The sequence below is a fragment of the Musa acuminata genome, chromosome BXJ3-8, assembly GCF_036884655.1.
Source record: "Musa acuminata AAA Group cultivar baxijiao chromosome BXJ3-8, Cavendish_Baxijiao_AAA, whole genome shotgun sequence".
Lineage (NCBI taxonomy): Eukaryota > Viridiplantae > Streptophyta > Magnoliopsida > Zingiberales > Musaceae > Musa > Musa acuminata.
Genome location: NC_088356.1, coordinates 49,836,676 through 49,864,154, shown reverse-complemented (window position 1 = coordinate 49,864,154; position 27,479 = coordinate 49,836,676). Strand labels below are relative to the sequence as shown.

Sequence of the window (27,479 nt, the reverse complement as noted above, 5' to 3'; positions counted from 1 at the left end):
CATCGTACTATTTTTTAGAATTGTTATTTTCCATAACTTATGAAAACAACGAGGGACCATTTTTTATTCCTATATCATAATTTAATTCATGTAGATATATTATATAATCAACAAAAATTGTAGAATTTCTTTCCTTTTGAAACATTCACAAAACTATCGATTGTGATTATTTTATAAGTTCATTAACACAAATATCGATTGTGATAAAATAATATCAATATTATGAGATATTATTTTATAATATCTTTTCAGTGCTAACAAATAAATCTAAATACAAAAATATATTTAAAATACTTTTATAATGTAAAGTATTTGATTTCAAAATATAACTGTGATATGCTACTATTATATAAAAAACTTTAATATAGAAAATTAAAATCAAATAATAATAGATTAAATATATGATATATATATTTTAATATCATTTAGAATGTCTTTATCTAATCTGCAAGCACATCATCGTCGAATCTAAAAATTATAGCGATATCGATATGCGATGAGAACTAAACTCATCTTTTTCACTCTTTCTATCGTTCATAAGATTGAACAATGGATTAAGGGCTAAAAAAATAAAAGAAGATATATAATCTTTTAATAATGAGTTATTAAATCCCTATGAAGTTATGTCCTTTTATAAGCAAATAGAAGATTTAGAATAAGTAATCAGGAGAGTCCCTTCCATTAAGATAATCTAAAACGATGTAATTTAACAATAGTAAGAAATGATATCAAGCTTGACTTCATGTGTTCTTAACTGCAAGAAAGCTTTTTGTAGGGTTGATGAAGTTGATGAATCCAAAGTTGCTTAATCTGAGATTGGTTGTTGGAATGTTGTCACTTCATTAACCGGTAAATGACTGAGATCTGAATTAGCAGAAGGGAGATGGTCACTCTTCTTCATGCATGTGGCAGTCCATCTGTCACAGCAAGTTGAGAAGAAGCTTAACAGTTCAAAGTCCAAAGAATTAGAGAGAGAGAGAGAGAGAGAGAGTGATGGCAATCAGTTCTATTCACAGATACAATTACACCTTAAAAAAGTGGCTCCACTTGCAAAGTCTTTTATCTCAAAACACCTCTCGCAGCAACCCCATGGAGTCAAGACCTAGGCTTGTCAAGGCAAGATCCAGAAAGATAACTTCACTCAACCATTGATGGATCTTTGAGAAATGTTCCGCTTCACCTTTGTAGGGCCTTCGCACACATGGAGGTGGTGATTGTAGTATACCATTTTCCAGAATGTTTAGGGCTTGCATGTCCACTTAGAAAAGATATGTAGGACCACTAAGTGGCATTGACATGCACAAATAATTGCATAACAAAGTAGGCTTGTTCCAAGCACAGTTATTGGAAGACAATCTCTCTCTCTCTCTCTCTCTCTCTCTCTAGCATTCATTTCAGAAGTAATTAGATGAGGCAAATGGAGAAAGTACAGGGTGACACATAAACCTAGGAAACACAGATTGGAGAACAGATGCAGCAGAGCTGAACAAATGGATGAAGGGTGCAACCTATACAGAGGAGCTAAGACAGGCTGTTTGAGGACCGTCCGAGTTATGCTTTACAAAGGCTCAGCTCTGTATCTCCATAACCATGAATGCCCACAAAGGAGACTTGAGGAAAGAAAGATCCATAGGATATAGCCTAGACTGCTGCCAAGCTTCAGGAATCTTTTCTGCTGGACATGTTTCTCAAAGCAATTGTCTGAAAAGAGTAAAAGTTCCAATTACTTTAAACTTGTCCTCCTACTTTTCTTTTATTTTCATTTCCAGTTCATATTGAACTTAAAAGTGGTATACATGAGTGAGATTGAGGTTGCTCTATCATTCCCTATTGAACTTAAAAGTGGTATACATGAGAAAGATCTTAACATACAGAATGCAATATGTTGTGGATATGGTGATCACCTAGAAAAGCAAGCATCATTCCTCTCTGCCGCCAGTTGACTTTCAGGAAACAATGCATTTATTTTTTCCTCACATGGTTGCTTTCTTTTCCTTTTTTTTTTTAAGGGTCAACTGATAAGACTCAGTATGTTTGTCATTTAGTTCGACATGTTGCAATAATTACAAAGGATTATTGTAAACATAAAATTCATAAAAAAATTTAAATATAAAAATTTAAAATTAAATAATAATATATTTGATATACAATGCATCCATTTCAATATTATCTAAATAATTTTATTAAATCTTTATTTGATCTATAATAATAGATTAAATATATGATGTCATTCAAAAAGTTTTTAATTGATTAGCAAGTATATTATCGTCAGATCCGAAGACTATAACAATATCAATCTATAAAGAGAACTATACTCGCCTTATTTTCTATTTTTATTCTTTACAGACTACTATAAACGATGAACTAGGGACTAAGAGGAAATAAAAGAAGATCTGTAGACTCACAATGATTAGTTATTTTATCCCTAAAAGATCCTATCATTTTATAGGTGAGAGCAAAGAGTCTATAATAAATAATTATGAGAGTCTCTCTTATCAAGATTATCTCTTAAGGAATTCTATTATAATTGAACTTCTTTTATATTAGTTAATAACCGTACTCAAAATCCAATTATGTCTATAATATATGTTACCTAATTAGATAAAGTTATATAATCTAACATTTTTCATAAAAGAAATTCAAAATCAAAACAAATAAGATAAAGGTTATTTAAAAATAATTTTACTTAATTATATTCTAGAACTTTTAAAAAATATTTTACACGTACATATAAATTTTATATAACAAGTCAATAAGTTAAACAAACATAATATTATATTAAGTCTAACTACCAATGTGGCTTATGACGGTTATATATTATTAATGTCATATTTTCTTCTACGTATCATAATATTATTAGTCCTTCTTAATGTAGTCCAAAATGACCCCTAAAATTTATCTTATCAAAATAATCTTATTATACACATTAAACCATAATATGTATGTACATATTACATTAAAAAAATAACTTTAATTACATAAATATGATATTAATTATAATATTTACTCAAACATGTATCATTATATCTTTTATGGGTTGCTCACAAGCTCAATCATAAGAACATGTTCATTTAAATACTTTAAGTTATGAGTCCTAAGCGAATGAATCAATAATTAATACAAAAAAATTTAAGTTTTCAGTTAACATCAATCATTTCTAAAATTTTTTTCTCTAACCATTAAGTACTTCGTACTATAATACATAGAACTATTAGAGTAATTGATATTCTTAGATTAAAAAACTATTATGATATGTCACAAAATATCTTCAGGGGCTAAGATAAAATTTCACAATATCAAAGTATACTATAAAATCAACTTTTATTATTTATAATATAACAATACATTATTTAATATATTTTTTTTAATTATCTCTTTAACTAATAAATATAAAATATAAAGTGGACTTTTTATTATCAAAGCAATTTATAGAAATAAATCGCATTTGAAAATATCACTATTTCAAGCTGACCTAATTTTACATATAATCTTTCATTCTAATTTTAGATATAAATATTGATCAATAATATTTTCTTAAATACGAAGGGAGCAATGATATAAAAAAAAACTTTATACACTATCATATAAAAGCTTATTTATGGTCATAAATAGATTTTTTAAATTTTCATAATAAATTTTATTTTTTTTATTTTCTTTACGAGTTATTTAGGTTAATCCATATGAATCTATATCATCATTTAGAAAATTTATTTTTATATCTATATGATATAACTTAAAACCATAATGAGTCAATAATATTATGATGATTCTTCATGAATACATTTTAAAAACTAAAAAAAATATCTTGTTATGATTGATACATTCTTTATGAGTAAAATCTTTAACCAAAGTTTGATTTTTATATTATTTAATATTACCTTTCGAGTAATGTTTATGTAATAGACTCTTTTATTATTATTGGATAATTCGATGAGTTCTCAAACATTATTCTGGTCCATTAATTTCAACTCTTCTTTTATTGTATCGTACTATTTTTTAGAATTGTTACTTTCCATAACTTATGAAATCAACGAGGGATCATTTTTTATTCCTATATCATAATTTAATTCATGTAGATATATTATATAATCAACAAAAATTATAGGATTTCTTTCCTTTTGAGACATTCACAAAACTATCGATTGTGATTATTTTATAAGTTCATTAACACAAATATCAATATTATGTAGAAGTTCACCGTTGTTATTTTGTTATTCATCTTTATTAAATTATTTATTAAATTAATAAATAATCATATTCAAGAGATTATTATTTTTCATTTTAATAAAGGTGAATAATAAAATAACAACGGTGAACTTGTACATAATATTGATATTTGTGTTAATGCACTTATAAAATAATCACAATCGATAGTATGATAAAATATAGATGAGCATCAACCTTTATATCCTTAATATCAAGATTAAAATTTGAGATTTTCACTTATACTAATTCATTATTTTGTTTAGAAATTTGTATCATTTTAAAAATTTCTAAATAAATAATAAAATATGCAAAAATACTCCTTGAATCCAAATTTTTTTAATGTGAATTGCTAACTCTAATCTCTTTGATATAATTATAAATATGTAAATGTCTTAAGTTAGATTTTTTATGAGTTTATAATTCCAAAAAGTTGATAGAATTGACTAGGAACCTATTGAATATATATATATATATATATATATATATATATATATATATATATATATATATATATATATATATATATATATATATATATAGTCATCCTTAGAGCTTCTCTTCATATTAGTATAAAAGAACAATCTATCATACTTTTAATCATATTCATAAGAGTACAATTTATCTTTCAACAATCTATTATTGAGCATATTTAGCATAAATAATTGAGCATAAATATATTATTTTTCTAATAATTGGCACGTATAGTACAACATATTGAGCATAAATATATTATTTTTCTAATAATCTAGCAAAAGAATCAGAATTATGATCAAATTTATCGTAACAATCATAATTTTATAATTGAGGATATAAGTAAAAAAATAATAATTTTTGAAGGGTAAAACTATAATTTTTTTAGGATATATACTAAAACAATTTTATTTCTAAAGGGCATTAATGAATATTTGATTTTAAGGATATATATTAGAATTTTATTTATTTTTAAGGTGTAAAATTATCGTTTTTAAAAACCTAATTCTTACTTGATTGCTGTGTGAGGCATGCAGTTGTCGCTCTAGGCGGTGACTATTCTTATACAATTGATCGACAATCCCTCCGATCATCGTGAAGTGTTGTGCTGCCATGCCCATACGCTGCCTGACTATCGGGGTGAGGGTTGTTAGGAGTGTGGTTGTGCCCATGCTTCCGTTTGGGCAATCGTTGACCTTCGACATCCAATTGACACTGCCCGCAACTTACAAATGCCATAACGATGAAGCCGCCATAAGCAACAAAGCTATTGTAGTTGTCGCATACGATGATACTGTTGCAACCGCTTGCGACTAAGGTAGGTTAACCACCATAAGGCTGTCGCACCCCGCAGTGCTTCTACTACATATGTAATCATTGCTCGTGACTAGTTTGATGACCACCAAAGGTTGTTGCTCTCAATCATACTATCGTCGACAACATATCATCGATAGTGGTCTATCAATAAAATATCGAAAACCTCACATCGCCCATAAGCAGATGATAGAATGGACTAGATAGAAAATAAATTGACAATACAAACAAATCGTTCGACATCGTAAATCAAAATCGGATAATATCTTTTCACAAGCGAGGGTGCTAACAAATAAATCTAAATATAAAATAGATTTAAAATACTTTTATGATGTAAAGTATTTGATTTTAAAATATAGCTGTAATACCAATTGTAAACATAAAAACTATTATATGCTACTGTTATATGAAAAACTTTAATACAGAAAACTAAAATCAAATAATAATAGATTAAATATATGATATATATTTTTTAATATCATTTAGAAGGTCTTTATGCAAGCACATCATCGTCGGATCTAAAAATTATAGCGATATCGATATGCGATGATAACTAGACTCATCTTTTTCATTCTTTTTATCGTTCATAAGATTGAACGATGGATTAAGGACTAAGAAAATAAAAGAAGATATGTAATCTTTCAATAAAGAGTTATTTTGTGCCTATGATGTTTTGTCCTTTTATAAGCAAATAGAAGATTTAGGATAAGCAATCAGGAGAGTCCCTTCCATTAACATAATCTAGAACGATGTAATTTAACAATAGTAAGAAATGATATCAAGCTTGACTTCATGTGTTCTTAACTGCAAGAAAGCTTTTTGTAGGGTTGATGAAGTTGATGAATCCAAAGTTGCTGAATCTGAGATTGGTTGTTGGAATGTTCACTTCATTAACTGGTAAATGACTGAGATCTGAATTAGCAGAAGGGAGATGGTCACTCTTCTTCATGCATGTGGCAGTCCATCTGTCACAGCAAGTTGAGAAGAAGCTTAACAGTTCAAAGTCCAAAGAATTAGAGAGAGAGAGAGAGAGAGAGAGAGAGAGAGAGAGAGAGTGATGGCAATCAGTTCTATTCACAGATACAATTACACCTTAAAAAAGTGGCTCCACTTGCAAAGTCTTTTATCTCAAAACACTCGGTGGGAGACAATTGAAATCCAAGTTCTATTCACAGAAAACATGTACACACACCTACCTTGTGAAAGTAGAACTCACTACCAACTATCATTCTTTGCCACTTTCTCATCAAAATTAATTGCTGTCACAATTAGACGTTCAATTAGCTTCCTTCAGATGATCCAACTTACAAATATGTTATTATGATTGATGATCTTCTACTTGCAACGATTAATCTCCTCAAACATGTGATTCCAAGTTGTATTGCTTCATGAGTTTTAAGTTTAAATCAAGATCAACGCTGCGTTTTCTAAGGCTTGCAATCCCAACTTACATACTATCTGACTAGTGAAGAACAGAAGGAAAGAATAGTTTAAGACCAGAATTTTCTAGGAAGATTAGGAGGAGATAAAGAAATTAACATGAAGGCATAGCAAGACGTCTTCAGAGCAGATATTTTTGTTGAATAGTATGCAGCAACAACACATCCTTTCCTCAGAAATATTTGGATCAGCCCCCTGGGAATTAAGAGCCCACACTATTAAGCCTCTGAAGAAGAAGAAGAAGAAGAAGAAGAAGAAGGGGGAGAACAAACTATGCGAGAGCGGATAGTATATATATATATATACTGAGTCACCTCCTTGTGTGATTCAGCTGTCTCGTCCAAAGCAGGAGACAGATTTATTCGTCCAAGCCAAGCAAGCCTTATCATCAAACTGCGGTAGCTCAGCTGTTTCATTAAGCCAGTCCATCTTGGGCCGCCCAAGTCTTCCGCCAAACAGGCTCCGGCTTTACTGGTTCACATCCCATAGGGACCCACTCAGACAAAGAATAAAAATATAATTAACTATTGGGCCCCACACAGTTCATGTCCATTTGCACGGGATTCGAGAGAGGTAAACCCTGTTCCCTGCGTTGGAAAAGACAGGTGTTCTTCAGATGAAGAAGGAAACAGTTTTATTTTCTTTGATTGACGTGGCGTAAGGAGAGAGGTCAAAAGAGTGGCCGCGTGTACTTGCGACGTGAGCAGCTCACCAGAGCCGGTGCCTCCGCACGTGCGACATCCTTGTTCCCTAGCGCTCTCGCCAAAGCCGGAGCCCTTCGTACCCGGAGGCGGGAGCAGTCTTGGGTTGCCGACCACCCGTTCGACGGAGATCTCCGGCGGCGGCGATGGTATCGTTCCTGAAGGCTCTGGTGTACGGGGCGGGGGGCTTGGTTGTGGTGGGGATGGTGGCGCTGGTGACGTTCCAGGAGCGGCTGGTGTACGTCCCCGTGCTCCCCGGGCTCGCCCGTGCCTACCCCATCACCCCAGCCCGCCTCCGCCTCGACTATGAGGACGTCTTTCTCCGGGCCGCGGACGGCGTCCGCCTCCACGCCTGGTTCGTCAAGCACTCCCCCCCGAAACCAGGTGGACTCTGCGACCTACTTGATCTTTCTGGGGTTCTTCTTCACGATCTTTTTCTGTTCTTTTGTGGGACTTCGGTGGATCCCCTTTGGAATTGCACGATTCCTCTTGGATAATTGTAGATGATTGTGAATTTTGTGTTTTTTTTTTCCTTCGAGGAAACGAAAAAGATTAGGGTTTTGTGAGGTTTCGGGGACAGATCTAGAGCAACGTTTAAGGCTACTCGGACGTGCTTTCTTGGTTTCTTTTGCTCCTTGTGAGAAGCAACTTTCGTTTTGTGTTTTATCTTAATCAGGAAGAGAATTTTCCCTCCCTCACGTTCTTGGTCATTTTTTGCGTTAGTTCCGAGTTCTACGAGTTAGGATCAGGGTACTCAAAGTGCTGTTCTTGGGACTTAGCCTATATTTTATTGAATGCTGATGCTTTTTTGTCATTTGTCATCTTATGTCTGAGTCTGGTGACAAATTGTTGCTCTTTTTCTCTCCTTGCAGTGTCAAATTTTGTTGTTGAGGAGGTCATGAAACTTCTCACATTCAATTTCCATATTAGTTTTTGGTACTTGTTTGAATTGTGTTCTGTCAGTTCGACAATCTTGAGATGCAATGGATAATTTTCACATTTTTGCTACAAATATGTAAATTATCATTGCAATAGTTAAGTGTTTTTTTTAACCTTTTTTGGGGTGCCAGTTGAGTTGTTTCTCTGGTGTTAAAACAGTTAATGTGGTAAATTAGGAAAGATTCAACTGGAGTGGCACACATACAATTGTGTTTTAGTAGATGAACGAAATAGTGATTGCAACCACAACAATTCTTTAGGTATAGATTCAAAAGAAAAAATGGATGAAAACAGATGAGATTTATATTGAGCCTTGTGCATGAGCATTTGATTGTAGAATTTTACTTATGATTGTAAAAGAATGGCCTAATATGCATTTAGAAGAGAGGAAATATGAAAAATTAACTAAATAGATCTCAATTAGAGAAATACAGATTTAGAAAGATTAATGCTGTATACAGTCTGACATCCTACATCATGGTCTAGGAACTTGGTGCAAGGTTTGAAGTTTTTATCTGAACCTGTACTGATTTCTAGCTAGATTGTTACATACCAGCGTACCAATACATCAACATATTGGTTGTCATGGACCAAACAGATAGAGGGAGAGACCATTTTGACCAGCGTACATCAGTGTACCAGTACATAGCATATTGATTGATACATACCGATACCAATAATGCCTATATCTAACTTAGACCATTTTAGATTTAAGGGCTCATTCTTGTATAGTATTTTCTTTTCTCTAATGTAAAAATTATCTCAGTTGTTTAGTTCTCTAGCTGATAGCTTAGGAGGCCCTTTCTCTTCTTTGAATTGTTGAAACACTTGTTAGAGACTTTCAACCAAGAAAAGCCTCATCTAGGAAGGCTGGCTAGCTATTTCTTGTGGAATATTGAAACTTGAATTTCATGGATTATCTCCCTTAGTACTAACTTTAGACATAAGGGCAATTTCCGTGGGTGGAAGATATTCTCATGTACGATTTTGGGATTTGCTGGATGAAATTAATGACCAGGATGAATGTTGGCTCAAAGTGAAGCAAATTATATGGAAGTTCTACAAAATTATTATTGAAGCTACCATATAAAGATACTCTAGGATTGTAGTCTAACCTTCTTCAAAAGTTCACATTAGTAGGACATAATTCAATCCTCATCCTAAAAACGTTTATCATGTATAAATTTATAACAGTTACTGAACATAGATAATATCTGTTTCATTTTTGAAAATAGTGTATTTTTTGCATTTCAATCACTTTCTCCCTGTTTGTAAGCATTGTATCATTGTTTTGCAGGTCCAACAGTACTTTTCTTCCAAGAAAATGCTGGCAGTATCCTGAAAAGTGTTCGTCTCTAATAAACTGTCTTCTAATTCAATTAATGTTGTATTTTGTATTTATTAGAAGCCTTAAACCAAGTTGCTAGATATTGCTCACCGGCTTGAATTTGTCCGGATAATGATGCAGAGACTGCAGTGCAATGTATTCATGCTTTCATATAGAGGGTATTTTTTGTGCCACAAGATTGTCTGGTTTCTTGTTAGTTGCTATCTGATATTTGGCAATTAATCACTTCTTACATGTAATCATGAGAAAAATGCATGCATGATAATGCAGGTACGGGGAAAGTGATGGTCACCCATCACAGCACGGCATCATAATGGATGCTCAGGTTTGTTAATGTGATGCTTAGGATTGTTAATTTGTGTTTGTGTGTTTGCAGTGTTATTGGATTTCTAATCATGACTACCAAGTTTTATTTCTTAATTAGGCAGCATTAGATCATCTAACACAGAGAAAAGATATTGACACATCAAGAATAGTCGTCTTTGGGAGATCTTTAGGAGGTGCAGTTGGTGCAATGCTTGCAAGAAATAATTCTGATAAGGTATTTATTCAAAACCAGCTGTTTGTTTCTGTATGGTCGAGTTGTTGTTGCTTTTTGATATTGCAGGTGTGATGTTGAACTGCAGTAGCAAATCAATATCATGATTCTTCGTGTATGATTGTTTGACAATTACCTTTAGATTTGGTACATCACTACTTTTTTTATTCTTTTATCATGGCTTGTTTGCTTTCTGTTTGCTTAAGTTTGAGGTGTATATAAGCTCCTTATTTGGCAATAAGTCTCCTAGGATGTACTGGGAACTTCTCATGTATCAAGTGATTTAGAGCTTGGCAACTTGGCACTCATCAATTCTGGTTTTCATTTTATTTTTATTAAAAAAACAGTGGATATGCAAGACCAACCATTAGTAATCACTGATAATTGTGTTGTTGTTAACTGGAACATTAAAGTATCTGCAATTTCTCCTTCCATTTGAGGAAAAAATTATTGTTGTTAATTAGTCTTCCTGTAGGATTTGACTAGGTTGCTGGCTTGTCATTTTTGGGTCTTGATTGCTCTAAAGCTCAGAAGTGGTTCTACTCTAAATTCAGGTCTTAAGTCTTAATGCTACACTAAGATGCATTTTTTAGCTCTTCCTCATCTTCATATTGGTCTGTAAATTATTCTGATGGAACTTGTTTGTCTTTGCAAAATATCTGCTGTTGGATTATAATATTTAGTAAGTTCTTGAATCTTAATTGTATCATTCTAATTCCAGGTTTCTGCTCTCATATTGGAGAATACTTTCACTTCTATCTTGGACATGGCCGCGATTATGTTTCCTTTCCTCAAATGGTTCATTGGTGGCAGTGGATCGAAAAGTCCAAAGGTTCTCAATTGTATTGTACGCTCACCATGGAGCACAATAGATATCATTGACAAGGTGAGTCTCCATATTCATGGAAAAATTTTCTGAGGTAGCTTATGGGTTATGACTGTCACCTTCATTAAAAGTGTCTATAATTTATTGATATTGCAGAATAGTTGATATCTTATATTGACTTGAATTGATTACCTTCCCTTTTTATATGAAAAGTAAATTGCCTGGTTGTTATTTTATTAACTTTATGTTTGAGTTATTTTAAGTTCAAGACTAGTCAAATCATTTGACCCATATATAACCTTTTTGCTAACATCATGACCTTGGTCTAACAAAAGATTCATTCTGCAACCATCTGGCATCAGAATGAATTTGTGGCAGGAGTCTGCATAAAATGGCAAGAAATTTTTTTATAATTGCAGGGTGTTTGCTTTTTGTGATTTGTCTTGTTGGGTCATAATATATTTGTTTTTTCTTAAAATTGTTGTCACCATCCGGTCAGAACAAAACCTTCCAAGCTCTTTTGAAGACTTAAGTCAAATATGTCTGCAGTTACCTTTAAATACATCTATATTTACCTTTTACTTATATTTGATTTCAGATTTATCATTGAACCAGAATAATAAGTGAGCAAAGTTCTGATTTTGGCAACAGGAAAAAAGTTAATATGAAAGAGTTATATATATATATATGTATATATATATATATATATGTACATACATATATGTATATACATACATATATATACATACATATATATACATACATATATATATATACATATACATACATACATACATACATACATATAAAATCAAAAGAAAATACTTTAGAAGGGAAACCAAATGGTGGCTCTTGTAACCCTTCAGTTGCAATACAAGCAAATTTTTATTGATGATTGGGTATATGCACCACATTATATTCTTATACAGAATCAAGCTTTCCATTAAACAATGCTGTGTGTTAAGGACTATAATCTAGGAGATATGTTGTGAATTAATTGTGTTTCATCTGATGAATAATTGTAAATCCATCACTCAATTGGAATAATTTTTCAATATACCTCTTTAGTGACAATTTGATAGTCATGATATCATATGGTAATATATTGTGATATATGAACATATGAACTTTTACAGTCATGATATCATAAGGTTTAGAAATGCAATATATTGTGAGATATGAACATATGAACTTTTACAGTCATGATATCATAAGGTTTAGAAATGCAATATATTGTGAGATATGAACATATGAACTTTTGTAGTCATGATAATGTAAGGTTTAGAAACATAACATATTGTGAGATATGAACTTACGAAGTGAACTTTGCCAAAGAGTTCATCTCTTTTCATTATACTTTGTTTCATCTCAGCATGATTTTGCATGTTAGTAATTTTTTATGGAGTGCATGATAGGCCCAGCACTGGGCAAAGGAAAAGATGATACAACTCTGAAATGTCTTATGGTTTGCATTTCAGATGGTCATGCCAATATGGCCTATTTCACTTTTAGAGTTAGTTACTCATCTGTAGATGATTATAAAGATTTTCTGATTCTCTGTAATAATAGGTTACTTTTTTTGTTTCACGTAGAATTTGGCTCTCAGCACTTATAGCAAAGTGAGCATTAATTGGTTATACACTTACCTTAGCTTGGATATGTCTCAGACAACGAATTTGGATTTTGGACAAATTTTTTACATCGACAAGAAAATAAAAATCTACTGGAGGAATACTAAAAAAACAGAATTGATATTTTCTCACTCAATAAAACCTAACCCTAGACTTAAACAGATTCAACTGACAAAATACACGACTCGCCATAGATGACCATGAGTTATCCTACATCACAGGACCAATATTCAATTAGGTGATTAGAATTAGAGCAGGTCAGTGGAATCAGATTGTCAAATTAAGATTGGGCTGGACTGCCCAGCATCAACTGGAATTAGCTCAAGATTAGCCAGATGTATCCTGACCTACACCAATGAGTTTAAGCCATTCTCAACTGATCTAGACGAACCCTTGTGCTGTGATCACTCTATCCCAAAAATTAGGGGATCTGGGGCTGGCTTGGAGGTGGATTGTTGAAGGCAATTGATTGATTTAGGGAAAGGATCAGTGATAGAAAAACCCTGTTTCATTCGAGCGAAATGCAATGTTTTCTTTGTCTTTCGTGGTTGAATGTTGATTAGCAATGTTTTGTATGTATCATTTAGATTTCTTGGAAAATGACTTTTTAAAATCCACACATACTTCATTCCATGATTAAGTCCTAGACCTTGTATAACTTGGATCACTAATTGTCTCAATGTAATCATTAATTGAAAAACATAATCTCTATAAGATGTAAATATAAATTACTATTTAAACATACCGTGATTCTAACAAAAATTTGGTAACCTAATGTTGTCAATTAAATCTTAGTATGATCTCATGGATGCTAATAATCTCTCTTAATCTTCAAGAAAGCTGGAAAATCAGTAATGAATTGATTGAGAGTTCAAGATTTAGTCTTTACAATAATTACTAAATCTTAGAAGCATGGTTCAAAAAACTGTGTAAGTTGGTGTGGGGTCGTTTTTTCTGGTCCGAGTCATGGCCAGTACATGGACTGGGCAGTTTCTCCTGGTCCAGTACGAAATAGGGTCTGCCAACTAGTGTACTTTTCATACCGAGTGGTCCCATTAAAATTTGATTGGTATAAATGTTGGTGTATTAGGGGTGAACTTATCATCTAATGCATGTCCCTGGGGCACAGCTGTCTCTCTCTTCTTTTTTCTCCTTTCTTTCTCTTGCATGTTCCCCCTCTATCTCTCTCAGTCGTCTCTTGTGTGATCTCTCTTCTGTACTCACCAAGTCGCTGTGGTTGCCTTCTCTTCCTTGTGTCACCATCACCTTCTCCTTATCTCATTGCGTCACTGCCACCACCTCCTTCTGGGGTGCATGGCTTATCCATCGGTAGAAAATAAGGAGAAAAATTATGAAACTCAATTTAGAAGCCGAAATTACAAACCTGGTAACTATGATCAGAATTCAGGACTTACATCTCTCAGATCAAAGCAGAAACTTCCACTACCTGAACCATTCATCTGAACTGGCAATCTGATGATCATATGTGATGATTCCAGAGCCCTTTACTCTCCAGGAAAAGTTTGTCCATCTAATTATAATTCGGATATATTTAAAATGTGCTTTTCCATTGTCTATCTAGGTGCTTGCTTTATTGGGTAGCTTTTGCTGAAGTTCTTTGCACTTGTGTTTTCTCATGCAGATTGAACAACCTATTATATTCCTGTCCGGCTTGCAAGATGAGTTGGTTCCCCCTTCACACATGCAGATGCTGTATGCTAAAGCTATAGAAAATAACAGGGACTGCAGATTTGTGGATTTTCCAAACGGCACACACATGGATACATGGTTCAACGGTGGTGAACGATACTGGAGAACAATCCAGTTGTTCCTGGATCAGTATATTCCGGAGATTAAGGAGTGCAACGTGAACTGTGAAGTTGATGATAAGGGTAATCCATCTGATTAGATTTTATTTCCATAGCTATGGAATGCCACTTTGCTCCTAATTCTCTGCATTCATCTGGAGTTGAGTCAGCTGACAACTTTGAAGTTTTTAAGTATCATGTGGATAGTACTTCACTTCAGTGGATATCATGTGTGTGTGTGATGGTTGATTCATAGTGAGGCATGGGTTTACTTTTGCTGTGAATATATATTAAATTAATGATCTGACAACTATACTGGAAGCTCTGTTGCTATCTTTAGTGCCTATGTAATAAGCAGTAAAGGCGAATGGTAGGTAAAGTGTTTAGTGTGGATTATTCCATACACACAATAACTTAATGGCAATAGTGATGGTTCTGTATATTTTTGTTTTGGTAGCACTAGATTTTGTCTTAAAAGTTGTTCTATACTCTTTTTATCATTCGTGACATATCATTCCATGTTCTTGTAGATGAGGCAGCAGGATGATCGATTGATTACATTCTGTAGCAAAAAGAGCATGCAAATAATGTCTCAGATGCTCCAGCAATTATCTTTTAATGGGACCCTCAATCTGTCTCTTTATGCAGTTCATCAAGGGGATTTAGCTAGTTTTTTGTGCACTGCTGCCCAGAAGATGCCGAAGTTGTGACTCCAAATGATCCTCTCCTGCATAAATACTGACACTTTGTTTATATGAAATAAGGTTGAAATGTTGATTTCCGCTGAGGCGAACATCAAACTCTGTATTTTTGAACTCAAATCACTAGATAGTCCAAAGATTTGCTCAATTGTTCTTGTCTTTCTTATTAATGTATTTTTGGACTCAAAACATACAGATTATCTAATCGGAAGAAGAAGATTGTTTGCTGTTGCTTCTATGTCTTGTCGTATGATTTCTTTATTCTCCGGTCACTTTTTTCCCGTGCTTGTTGCGTATACATAAATCACCATCTCTAGGACTTTCTAATGAAGTAAACAAGATTTGTTTTGTTCATAATTCTTGAGGGATTACCTTACGAACTGGGAAAGTGGAAGAAGAGGTCAAAATGTCGACTGTTGGTTATAGCCTTGATTAGGCAAGGTTTCATTGTCATTTAATTGCCATACTTGTTGCTTAAAGAGTTAGGATTTGATTCACAGAGCAAGAGTTAGTTATTAAATAGCTGTTTATAATTTGTTAGATCTGTTTTTTTTTTCTTTTTTTTCTCCCTCTTTAATATAATATTATTATATGTTCGTCTTAAAATTCTCATTTATTTTTAAATTTAATATAAACAATGGATGATAAATATAATCATAAAAAATTAAAAAATTATATCAACTAATTTATATATGTTACCATAAGTTATAATTAACATATTAAGTTAACTATCCTATTGCTGTATAATTAATTCATTGCTTCCAGTGATGATTAGAGGCTAAAAGTTGATCCTCATCGGCTAATCAAAGCAGATAAATTTCTTTTAAGAAGAAGCAATGAAAAATTAAAATCAAAGACCCATAATAATGAGATAGTCCACTAAATAATAATAATAATAATAATAATAATAATAATAATAATAATAATACGTGTCAGACATCGCCAGACCAGCGTTGGACCGTGATTGATATCTAAACCCTCGGTTTGGATCTACGGATCTGCCTCTCTCTCTCTCTCTCTCTCTCTCGCTCGGAGGGTCTATAGAATCACAGAAAACGCCTTTTATTTCTTTGGATTTTGGGTGTTTTCCTGCTCGATCCGTGAGACGAAGCGCCGCGAAGCAATTCTATAGTTCTATTCCCGAATACTTCATTCGAGCTCGCTGCGCTGTGGGAAGAGGGTCGGAGGAATGGACGGAGGATCGGCGGGCCACTACAACCCCCGGACGGTGGAGGAGGTGTTCCGCGACTTCAAGGGTCGGAGGGCCGCCATGATCAAGGCCCTCACCACCGGTCAGCACAAAGTTCCTCTCTCTCTCTCTCTCTCTCTCTCTCTCTCTCTCTCTCTCTCGATACGTATTTTCGTGCATCAAAATGTTGCCTCTTTCTTCTTTCTTGTCCATCAAAAAGATCTTGTTTTTTTCTCTTCCTGTCGACCAACTTAAGGGTTCTCGGGGTTTCTTTTTTGTAGATGTGGAGGATTTCTACCAGCAGTGCGACCCCGGTGAGAAGCTCCGCTACCCTCTCTCTCTCTCTCTCTCTGTTCGTTGCTTGGTAGTTCTGGTAGTGGAAGATTTTTAGGGCTATTTTTTATTCCAAACATTTAATATCTGTAGGTATTTGTTTCTTGTGTTGATTCTGCGGTACTCGCTCTAGGAAAGAAAGAAACCCTCCATGCTTCAATTTTAATATTATAAATAGATAGGGGAGGATGAATTTGGTATCGTGACACAAATCAACTCTTCAGTGACAGTTGTTGAAATCCGCTACGTGAGCGATCAGAGCTGAGATGAACATGTCCTTTATTCCTCGATTTAGAGAGGAAGTCCATACAACCTCATTTTTTCAAACTGTTATTGAGTTCCTGACTTGTGTCATCATGTCGTTTTCGCAAACCAACTTACTAGTTTATTCGTTGTTTGATTGATTTCAAATTCCAGCATGCAACATAGTAGCCCTAACTTTTTTGTAAGGGAAAACTTGGTTCACCTACTTCTCACATCTGAGGACAAAGTCAGGGCTGTAGGCCTCTCTTTTCCTTGTGAGTTCTTCTTCCCTTCTAATTTTCTTTTGCCAGTGTTGCACAGATATAGATTGTTGAATTGTGTTTGAATTCACAATTTATTGCCTGACTGATGAAAGAAACAGAGAAAGGACTCAAGGTAAGACAAATAGTTTTGAATTGTTGTTAGAAGTTTTTACTAGTCAGTTTAAATACCAAGCCCGAGAAACTCTAGAATGGCTTGGTTTATGTATGGGTCAGTTCATTTTGAAACCGATCCAAAATGCTTACCATATGAAAAGAAAAAAACTAGAAGGGGAACATAAACTTCTCCATTGTATTCTTTCTTGTTTACATAGTGACTCTACTTACTCCAGCTTTCACCTCAATATCTGATGAGTAGTCCATTTCTCATCATATCTTTATTTGCATATGCAGATGACTTTAGACCTTAGCCAGAAAAAAAATAAATTTTTATGGTTGTGCTTCTTAACTATATGACCCTCTTTGCAGAAAAAGAAAATTTATGCCTTTATGGATTTCCGAATGAGCGCTGGGAAGTTAACCTGCCAGCAGAAGAGGTGCCCCCAGAACTTCCTGAACCTGCTTTAGGCATTAACTTTGCAAGAGATGGAATGCAAGAAAAGGACTGGCTATCCTTGGTTGCAGTACACAGTGATGCTTGGATACTTTCTGTTGCATTTTATTTTGGTGCTAGATTTGGATTTGACAGAGTTGAAAGGTGATTAATTAATCAGACTGTTTGGAGAGATATAATGAATTTTTTTTATAGTTTCAAATTTAATTGCTTCTTTATATGTGTACCTTGATACCAGGATGTCTGATGGATTTCTAGTTTTGTTGCTCATATGTATACTCTGTTCAATGCTTCTTTATATGTCTACCATTGTATAATGTTAACCGACAGTTTAGTAATAATATACCTGCTGCATCAACAGTTTAAGTGCTTAGTTTCATTCATAACTTTCACTCCCAAGTATATATTTTGACATGCAAGGTTAGCATCGAAAATGCCAAGAGAAGTTTCATGCTTGTCTTGTGTAGTTTGTATTAGTGGAATCTGCAATGAAAATCCAATGAATTTTTGTAGATGTCTGGAAATGTCGGATGGAGTGAGACTGATATCAAGGTGTTTTATATTGTAAAATAGTCTGCACAGTTTATTGTGCGCTCTTATTCTGATAGAAAACTGCAAACATGCAAGATTCCAGTAAAAATACATATTCAGTGCACTGATTATTATCCTAAATTGCTTTTTGATTAGGGCATACCAGGAGGCAAATGGAGTCATTGTTGGAGAGTTTGTTTGTAGGTGATAGTGAAAACTTAAATTATTCAACTGAGGGCTTCATTAGGATGAAGAGCCTTTAAGATACATGATTGCTAAGCGAGAATTTTATATTTGACATATGTCTGACGAATCTTTAGCATCATGATATATGAGACATTACTTGTTTGGAATGAAAATGCAGCCAAGGTGTTGAACCCCAGTGGATGGTTGTTTTAAACTGAGCATCACATGTAGAAGATGCACAATAAAGTGCAATCATGTGTTGGCAATGTGTGCTTTCTACATGGCGAATATATGCATATCAAAGAAGGTAGAAAATAGGCTTACTGGTCCAACATGGAACCATGTATGCACCATATGAATGCCACAGTATTTCAGCATTAGCAGTAACAAATGATAATTTCCTGTGTCCACTTTGTCTTCAGGCAAAGCATTACATTTAAATGCTAGATATGAAATACTAGATCAATTATTAATTGAAAGTTTTGTTGCCTGGATCAAAGGCATAATCTGATACTCAGCTACACCCTTCCCCTTCCAATTGTTTGCTAGTTCGATCTGAAACACCCAGTAGTAATCAGCCCATAACACAGTTTTTAGAATAATGAATATAATAGCATGAATCACATATAAGAAAAAAAACGAGGAATTCCATAATATGCATATATCTTCTTTGAATCTGGGCAAAATTATCTAATGTGTACCACAAACATGAATCATTTTAGAAACTGAAAATAATTTCCAGTGGGATTTACCAAGTACAACTTATAAATGCTTCAGCCTGTACCTCATGTTTTTTATGAATTTTCATATATTCACTGTTTTTGTTCTGATATTCCTCAAATTACTATATCTTGGATGCTAATGTTCTATTTAGTGGCATTTCAAGTAAATATATTTTAATTTATAACACAGGAAGCGCCTCTTTGGTATGATTAATGATCTGCCGACCATTTTTGAAGTTGTTAATGGCAAGAACAAGGTCAGGACAAGTGAAACCAACCATAGCAACAACAAATCCAAGTCAAACACTAAAGTGGTTAGTGCACTCTTTAATCTGTTTTTTATAATTGATTTGATCTCCTTGCCTGTATTACTCATCTTCTCTTCAAGTACGCTCAAGGGGAAACTTTGACAAACCTTTCAAAATATATAAAATTTCACATATGCCTTTCTAAAGTTTGTTAACGTAGAGGATATCTACGAAATTATAGGTGAGCGGAAGGGCACCTATGAAAGTCTGCCTAAAACCCGACAACTCCAACAAGTGTAGTTCAGTTCTGGTTTTGTTGATTGTATTAGGCTTCTTATTTTGTATAATGTTGGTGCAGCGGGTGTCAGACTCCCACCCAAAGTATTTAAAGGGACAACCAAAAGAAGAGGACGATGAACTGGACGAGGACGACGAAGAGGAGCATGGAGACACGCTGTGCGGGGCATGCGGGGACAATTATGCATCAGATGAATTTTGGATTTGCTGTGATATCTGCGAGACATGGTTTCATGGCAAGTGTGTGAAAATTACCCCAGCTAGAGCTGAGCACATCAAGCAGTACAAGTGCCCATCATGCAGCAACAAGCGACCACGCCCATCCTGAAAGCTTTACCGCCTATCATTTTGGTGGTCCCTGTTATGCACACCATGTCTATATTCCTCCAACTTACAAGTATGTTCCTTGCATCTGTATGTGACGAATGCAAGTATCCTTTTGTTTAGCGCATCGACATTGGTTCATCATGCAAATTTGGCTGACTGTAGAATTACCACGACCTTGATGTTCCAAACCGAAACTAGGGTAGAAACTGTCCGACATCGGTACTCTTTTAATTAATGCTGGCCTTTGTATATCTTGAAAAGTTACGGTGAGTACTTTGGTCTCCCATGATGTGAATGGTATTACTTACAGTTCTATCATGTTCTTCGGGTAACTCACTGTCATCCATATAACTTGTAATGCGGATTTAAACTACTGACATGGATTAAGCAATGGTTAGCCTGTGTGCTTGTACATTCTTTTCTTAGTACAAGATGAATACATTTTCATAATTGCTTTGAATACTGACTACATACCATTACAGCTGCTTGATTCTGTTCATGGTGCAAGCATCATAGCAAGTAAAAGCGTGTTGAGACCCATATATAATCCACTGATAGATCCATGCATTCCAAAACATTGTCCTAACATCTCTAGAAACATTTCTAGCTGTAAAATTCGTCTGTAGTTATGCACAATACACTAATCTCTACACAAATTCAAGGATGAAGTTGTTCCTATTTATGGTGGAAGGCCTGCACATATTCTGGCTCTTTGAGCCACAAGTCTCTCGATCCTAGCTTCAACTTCTGTAGCTCCTTCTGCAGTTCCAGACCGCAGCTCCCTCTGCAAATTTGAGATGGTCCTGTCTATGCTCTTAATCTGTTCTATTTCATCAAACAAAAGACCCTTGTCATGAGTTCAACACAAGTCTCTGATCCATCGCAGAGATACAAGTGCAAGGAAAGCAGAACGAGACCTTGCGATACGGCCACCGAAGCATCCCATGCTTGCGGCACACTTTCTTGAGGGCCGTGGGGCATATTTGCAGCTCCTTAGCAGCCTCCGTTATGGGAAGATGCACGTAATTAGCCACATCCTTGAGGTGCAGCCTCCTGGTCCTCTCCCTCTGATCCATCATAAACACACTGAAGTTTAAAGATCCCCGGAAAGAGGCAGATGTAATGCTTGACGTTAGTGATGACTACTCTTGATAAAGACAAATATATGTTCGTCTGCATGTACCTGTGTGGCAATTCCTGCTTTCGACTTTCCTACTTCACCGGTGCAGTGCAGTTCACTTGGCCTGGATTGACATAACCCTACCATCAAGTGAGGGAATGAAGACAGACTTGTGATAGCCAAGAAAATAAAACGAAATGTGATGCGAAAAATCTCAGTGATGCCTTCTCACATAACACGACAGGGTATTTGCTGAAATGTCAAACCTCACCTGGTTCTGGCACAACTTTCTCCTCCTCGTAGCTCATGGGTACGCAAAGGGCATCGTAAAAGGCGGACAGCGAGTCCTGCATCATCACGTATCGCTCACGCACTCGTAGCAGGCCGTAGTCGAGGAAGAACTGCTTCACCCATTCCAGGTTTTGACCACTTAAACTGTCCTCCATCCAACAGTTGAAATCAATCGGTATCTTCCGTCGCAGTATATTTGTGCAGATATAGTAAGAAAGCTTTGACGAGAGGAATAACTGATAACATAGGAACGAAGATTCTTACTCGATGTAGGACTGCTCCATCGCTGGCACGAACCCATCGACGTTGTAATACACGTCGAGGATCGCATGGTAGAAGACGCCAAGCCCTCCATGCAGCGCAAGCTTCATGTTCTTTTGACCTGCACAACAACACAATCGCATGCCCTTTCTGAGAAAACATAGTAGTCATGGCGAATCAGTAACAACAACAGTATTCTGCCATTTCTTGACAGTCAGCAAGAAATTGACGAAGAGCATTAGCGATCGATTGATGCTCTAATGTACCATCGCTGTGAATCACTTCTCGCAACACATGGCAGCAACTGCAATCCAAGCCTGTCGCAGGAGCCCACGCAGAAGACACCGCCATCAGCTCACCCATCTTCCCCGCTGGCGGTCCCGACCCGCCGCCGCCGCCGTAGTCGCTGTCGGCCACCAGTTGTTCCACTCTGGTCGTCGCATCGTCGTTGTTGATTTCCCACAGCAAAGTGCTGTCCACGGCGTCCAGCAAAGCCATGTCGAACTCGTCGTTCGGCGACGGCGGCGGGGGGAGGGCCGGCGGCCCAGCGTAATCGGATTCGGAGAACTCGAGGTACTCGAGGACGTCGACGTCGTCCTCGTGGTGAGGGCTGAAGCGACCCATGATGCGTTGCAACAGACAGTGGCGGCGCGCCAAGAGTGCCCACCCTGTCTTGGGAACAGGGCGAGCGGGTTGCGGGAGAGTGACGCAGATGAGAAGCCACGGTTTAAGTTATGGAGAGGATTGAGAAGAAGAAGAAGAGAGCGAGAGAGAGAGAGAGGAAGAAATATAAACGTATTGTTCGTTGTCTGGCGGGAAGATGAAACGGTTACGTGGCAGTTTCTGACCGTTGAGTCGCGACGTTTGAACCGGACGCCATTTATGCTCATGAAGAGAGGCCATGGCGGAGACTTCCCAGGCTGCGCGCCACCCAAGGAGAGGGAGGCGGCTGTCGCTGGATCTCAGCGTCGACGCAATTTCGCTCGCCGGGCTCTGCCGTCTCTTTCACCAGCAACGCCGCCACCGGCTCCTTTGTCCTCATCGCGCCGTCGATCGCTTTCTCGCTCTCTGGACTATTTGACGGTGGATGGATCAGTAGCCTCCAAATCCAACGGCTCTGGTGCGACAGAACGCTAGAACAGGGCACCCTAATTTGCGTGATGATAGATTAGAACACGGATTTGTATATAAATAATTATTATATAAATAATTATTAATACTATATTATATGGATAAGCAAAATATTATATGAGTGATATCTATACATTTACGATTTCAGAATTGTTTTATATTTTCTAATCCGAATAAAATATGCATTCTGGAAAAAGCTGGTTATGGCTATTTCTACCGCATACCGGAGGGTGAGCCGACTCGAAGGCTTATCCGTCTCATATCACACATCAAAACCTCACAAAATAAAAATGATTTCTTTAATCAGAAAAAAAAAGACCATAAATTTATCGGAGAATTCAAAATATTATACGCCCCCACCTCTGTTGTCCGCTCTCATGGCGACCGTCGGGTTCCGGTCGCCTCCCGCGCCGCTCTGCACCCGCCGGTCCTTCTCCTCCTCCCGAGTGTCGCCGGCGAGGCATCTCGCCTTCCGCGTCCGGAGCTCCGCCGTGGAGGAGAGTACCTCCTCACCGCCTCCGACCGACACCCCCGTCGAAAGCCAAAAGCTGTCCGCGTCGCTCATCTCGGCCGCCAACGTACAGAAGGCGCTTCGAGGCATCGGTTGGTGTCCTCAAAATGCAATTTTGTGTATTCTCCTGTTTCGTTCAATTTGTTATTTGGAATGGTATTGAAATGGACCTAATTCTGTTTTTTTCCCGCTTTATTGCGAATAAATTGACAGCAATTACTGATGCTGATCATTACGGGAGGCTTGGAATCCCTAGAGAGACACCCTATGACCAGGTCAGGGCACGTTTTCCTTCTTTTTTCGCTTTGTAATCATTAATCTAATTCCACTGGTCAGAATGTTATGACCATGATTCCATTGTTGCACTAGAAGTTTGAGGTGAACAAAGTTTTTCTGGATTCAATTGGGTTCATTTTCGCTATAATATTTCATGGGCAGTTGTGATGGAAACATTCAATTTGGATTTCAGAATGACTTTAGAATGTCTTTTCCCTTCTGCTTTCTCCTGTCTGATATACTTCAGTACCATCTAACATACAGAATCTTCTATACCAGGTTAAGGTTGCCTATGAAAAGAAGTGTGAGGAACTGATGAGCAAAGGCTTGGATGAAGAGGGAACCAGCAAAGAGTTAGAACTTCTGAAGGTTTGCGGCTTTTACCATACACTGATCTGAAGCTACTAGACTTCAATTGTTAAATGTCTGGTTAAAATAAATGACAGTAGCTTTTTCTCAAGGTTTCTTTAGAATTTGACTGCTGTACAGGAATCATATGTCATCCTTTCATCTGAAGAAGAAAGGAGATTGTATGATTGGAGTTTGGCCAGGAGTGAGAAACCAGATAGATATGTCTGGCCTTTCGAGGTCGACATAACACAAACTCCAACAGAACCTCCTCCACCACAGGTATGCATCATTCAGTTTTGGTCACACCTTAATCAGGTTGATGATAGATAAAAGTTTCTGTATGTTATACAACCAGTGAGGATTTTTCTGTCATACTATTAGGAGGCTGGTCTACAAGATTTATGTTCCTAACAATGACAACAAGTAGCTGTAATATATCTTAGCTAACAAGAGCCATAAGAATGGCCAAATATCTTTCTATTGTTTTCTAGATGAAGCTTTCTTAGATCTCTATTTGCTTTTTGTCGCGCTACTATTAAAGTCAGATCCTCAAAAACTTTTTCATTTTATCTGTTGTCAGAATATTAATTCATGTAGTATCTTAAAATCAAAATAGGCAAGGTCTGTTTTAGGAGTTGATACTTAGCCTTAACAATAAAATGTGGATGATGGCATGTGATATCATGATTTATAGAGCTAAATTGTGGATAAGATGGATTTTAACAATATCATATGATTGGGACTATGAGAAGTCGGGGAAGGTTTTTACAGTTTAATGTCCTATTGAACCTTCTGTTTAGGCTAGAAGCCTAGAACTTTGGTGGTGTAGATATGAAAGAGTTATGAAATTTTTTGATATGCAGAACTTGTTTCTGTTGTTTTTTAGTTGTTATCTCGTATCTGAGTTCATCACATATTAAAACTGAAAACTAAAGTCGAATAACAAAATATTGGGACCATCTGCTGGTTGTGGGACTTGTCTGTGAGAGTTTCTGTAAGCCATTGTACATTCCATGAATTTAAAGCACCATTGGAACTTGCTATGCTGCAGCGACAATACTAACAGCTAGGATCATATGTCATTTTTTTCTGAATCCACTAGATTCTTTGCAATCTGAACATCTATATATCACCTTTTTTCTGTTTTTTCATGGAATTCTTGCCTGCCTCCTAAAAGTCTGTCATGCACATTTTAGCCATCAGAAACACCGTTATAAAGCCAGATTGTTCTTGTAAAAGAATAAAAAAATTCAAAACAGGTGCTGATGCAGTATTTCTTTGAGTAAATATGTTAGGAATTTGAATAGATTTGTTAAGCTTTCTTGTCACAAAGGCAACTCCTGCCTTAAGGGGTAGCTATTCTAATTTCATCTTCACACTACATTAGTTAAAATATGCAGTAGGCCTGCAACTTCTATAGCAATTTCACCTCCGGAAATTAAGCTGCAATTCTTTGCTATTGAGTCCTACTTTTAAGTTCTTTCTAATAAATTCGACCTTTATGCAAGTAGACCATCCTTTTTTTGGAAGTTTCATAAGTTTATATGTGATCTTGTGGTTCAGGAACCTGAAGACGTAGGACCTACACGGCTTGTTGGATATTTTTTTCTTGCATGGTTGATACTGTCTTTTGCTTTATCTGTAACCCTCAACAGATGAGAGAAATCTTCTGGTATTGTATTTAAACATAAAATTTAAAATTATTTCAAGTTTAAGCATCTGTTAATAGTGTGAAATTTCTCTCTCAGTATTGTTGTTCACCTCGCTGTCCTTTAGGCATGGAATTTGTATTTTAAGCAGCTTTCTCCTTTGTATGGAGCAGCAAGTCCAGAGTTGATTGGATTATGTTCTTGATGGTTTTGTCTTTGTTCTTGATATTTGAACAATTAGGTATTTGCATGCATTCATACAATTCTTAAGGCAATCTGAACTTATAATACTATCGAACATGAACTTAGAACTAAAAGCTTCTGTTTTATTGGATTTACTACCAGTATCTTATTGGATGAAGTGGATTTATCACCATTAATTTTTTTGAGTTCACATATTCACATGGTTTTAGGCATCAGTAGTTCCATCTGATCGGATCATGTCGATATGATCAGGAGCCTTAAGTCTTCATTTAACCATGACAATTTGCAAATTATCTCCTTTTGTAAATTTTGATCGCATCAAAGAAGTGGCTGGTGGGTGTTAAAATCTCTCTTTGCAGATGCTTCTTGTTCTCATTCCTCAAGACCAGTGAGGAAACAGACTGCATTGTTGGTTCAAATATGTTATTTGCTAGGTGCCTTGAAATTATAATCTTAATCCCCATGCACGCTTTGCAATCATGCAAGTGCATGGACCTGATGAGCTACAACAGGCAGAGTTCACTCCAAGAACTTCTTGAGGGCAAAGCAGGACAAGAAATGGCACTAACTTAGAGCTGATAATGTGGAACAAACAGCAGAAGATTATTTTCAAAGAGTCTAAAATTGTCTACTTATCATTTTTATTTATTCCATATTTTTTTATTTTTTTATTTCTTTCAATTATCCCATATTGCTAGCTAGTTAATTTTCAAGGCCTACAACTATTATAAATGAAGGTCTTCTCTAAATCAATGGAAGCATCAAAAAATAATATCTTTAAATATTGTAAAAATTTTCGGAGTAGATTTTTCTCATCCTCCCTTATCAGGTCAGTTTATTATAATCTTTTCTAGTAGTATTTTTTTAATTTTGTTTTTGCTCTATGTCAGCTAACTCCAATGGAATGTTTTGCTTAAATTCATCCTATAATCTGGTGAGCAACATTTTGGTGAATATGGAATGTCAGAATTTTAGGAATAGATCCATTGTGCACAGTGCAAGGCCATCTTTTAGATCATCTTCTTCCTTGAAGAAGTGTGATTTGCTTCTCCAGATTGCTTTCTCTGTATAGTTTCTACAGTTCATATTCTATCATCAGTAATTGCTTACTCAAGTTGCTAATCTGTGATAACATGCATATACGAGATCTCACAACTGGATTGGAACTGTGTGAGGCTAGAAAGTGAGATTAATTCTCCATGAATGTCATAATCAATTTTGATGGATGACTAGATGTAACATGCGAGTCAAATCTTTAACATACAGAAATGTTTGTTGTGTACCAGTCTGTCATTCAACTTTTTCAGCTTGAAATCCGGCGCATGTCCACTGATACTAGTTTTCCTGATGTAT

At 35.8% G+C, this 27,479-nt stretch overlaps 4 protein-coding genes across 5 annotated transcripts; 3 read left to right on the top strand and 1 right to left on the bottom strand.

Moving 5' to 3' along the window:
• The first annotated feature begins 7,623 nt into the window (after positions 1-7,623).
• On the top strand, positions 7,624-15,660 carry LOC135644020 (alpha/beta hydrolase domain-containing protein WAV2-like). Of its 2 annotated transcripts, none has more exons than XM_065161382.1 (8): positions 7,624-8,015; positions 9,868-9,903; positions 9,998-10,076; positions 10,189-10,243; positions 10,343-10,459; positions 11,178-11,342; positions 14,556-14,805; positions 15,370-15,660. In XM_065161382.1, the coding sequence occupies exons 1-8, from the start codon at positions 7,778-7,780 to the stop codon at positions 15,429-15,431; spliced, it is 1,002 nt and encodes a 333-aa protein (XP_065017454.1). In that variant the 5' UTR covers positions 7,624-7,777; the 3' UTR covers positions 15,432-15,660. The 2 variants fall into 2 exon arrangements, with proteins under 2 accessions (XP_065017454.1, XP_065017455.1); XM_065161383.1 differs by having other exon boundaries at positions 15,252-15,660.
• A 777-nt stretch (positions 15,661-16,437) lies between these two features.
• LOC135644506 (PHD finger protein ALFIN-LIKE 3-like) lies at positions 16,438-20,602 on the top strand. Its single transcript, XM_065162136.1, has 5 exons — positions 16,438-16,714; positions 16,893-16,925; positions 17,937-18,165; positions 19,651-19,774; positions 20,067-20,602. Exons 1-5 carry the CDS (start codon positions 16,612-16,614, stop codon positions 20,331-20,333), a joined length of 756 nt encoding a protein of 251 aa, XP_065018208.1. The 5' UTR covers positions 16,438-16,611; the 3' UTR covers positions 20,334-20,602.
• A 409-nt stretch (positions 20,603-21,011) lies between these two features.
• On the bottom strand, positions 21,012-22,628 carry LOC103996450 (uncharacterized). The gene is made up of 6 exons (XM_009417372.2): positions 22,271-22,628; positions 22,008-22,125; positions 21,724-21,887; positions 21,516-21,592; positions 21,250-21,399; positions 21,012-21,152 (listed from the first exon to the last, which is right to left on the bottom strand). Exons 1-6 carry the CDS (start codon positions 22,626-22,628, stop codon positions 21,012-21,014), a joined length of 1,008 nt encoding a protein of 335 aa, XP_009415647.2.
• Positions 22,629-23,467: 839 nt separating this feature from the next.
• LOC103995828 (NAD(P)H-quinone oxidoreductase subunit U, chloroplastic) lies at positions 23,468-26,020 on the top strand. The gene is made up of 5 exons (XM_009416534.3): positions 23,468-23,738; positions 23,860-23,921; positions 24,202-24,291; positions 24,412-24,552; positions 25,837-26,020. Exons 1-5 carry the CDS (start codon positions 23,513-23,515, stop codon positions 25,930-25,932), a joined length of 615 nt encoding a protein of 204 aa, XP_009414809.2. The 5' UTR covers positions 23,468-23,512; the 3' UTR covers positions 25,933-26,020.
• The last annotated feature ends 1,459 nt before the right edge of the window (positions 26,021-27,479 follow it).

What these genes read in the sequence shown, in the direction of transcription:
- LOC135644020 (XM_065161382.1), top strand. Translation starts at nt 7,778, where the DNA reads ATGGTATCGTTCCTGAAGGCTCTGGTGTACGGGGCGGGGGGCTTGGTT. An exon ending in GCACTCCCCCCCGAAACCAG is followed by an intron (nt 8,016 to 9,867) that starts GTGGACTCTGCG and finishes ATTGTTTTGCAG; the next exon opens with GTCCAACAGTACTTTTCTTC. An exon ending in GCATCATAATGGATGCTCAG is followed by an intron (nt 10,244 to 10,342) that starts GTTTGTTAATGT and finishes TTTCTTAATTAG; the next exon opens with GCAGCATTAGATCATCTAAC.
- LOC135644506 (XM_065162136.1), top strand. Translation starts at nt 16,612, where the DNA reads ATGGACGGAGGATCGGCGGGCCACTACAACCCCCGGACGGTGGAGGAG. An exon ending in GATCAAGGCCCTCACCACCG is followed by an intron (nt 16,715 to 16,892) that starts GTCAGCACAAAG and finishes TCTTTTTTGTAG; the next exon opens with ATGTGGAGGATTTCTACCAG. An exon ending in GGATTTGACAGAGTTGAAAG is followed by an intron (nt 18,166 to 19,650) that starts GTGATTAATTAA and finishes TTTATAACACAG; the next exon opens with GAAGCGCCTCTTTGGTATGA.
- LOC103996450 (XM_009417372.2), bottom strand. Translation starts at nt 22,628, where the DNA reads ATGGGTCGCTTCAGCCCTCACCACGAGGACGACGTCGACGTCCTCGAG. An exon ending in ATGGAGCAGTCCTACATCGA is followed by an intron (nt 21,888 to 22,007) that starts GTAAGAATCTTC and finishes GATGGAGGACAG; the next exon opens with TTTAAGTGGTCAAAACCTGG. An exon ending in GAAAGTTGTGCCAGAACCAG is followed by an intron (nt 21,593 to 21,723) that starts GTGAGGTTTGAC and finishes ACTTGATGGTAG; the next exon opens with GGTTATGTCAATCCAGGCCA.
- LOC103995828 (XM_009416534.3), top strand. Translation starts at nt 23,513, where the DNA reads ATGGCGACCGTCGGGTTCCGGTCGCCTCCCGCGCCGCTCTGCACCCGC. An exon ending in GAAGGCGCTTCGAGGCATCG is followed by an intron (nt 23,739 to 23,859) that starts GTTGGTGTCCTC and finishes ATAAATTGACAG; the next exon opens with CAATTACTGATGCTGATCAT. An exon ending in AAGAGTTAGAACTTCTGAAG is followed by an intron (nt 24,292 to 24,411) that starts GTTTGCGGCTTT and finishes ACTGCTGTACAG; the next exon opens with GAATCATATGTCATCCTTTC.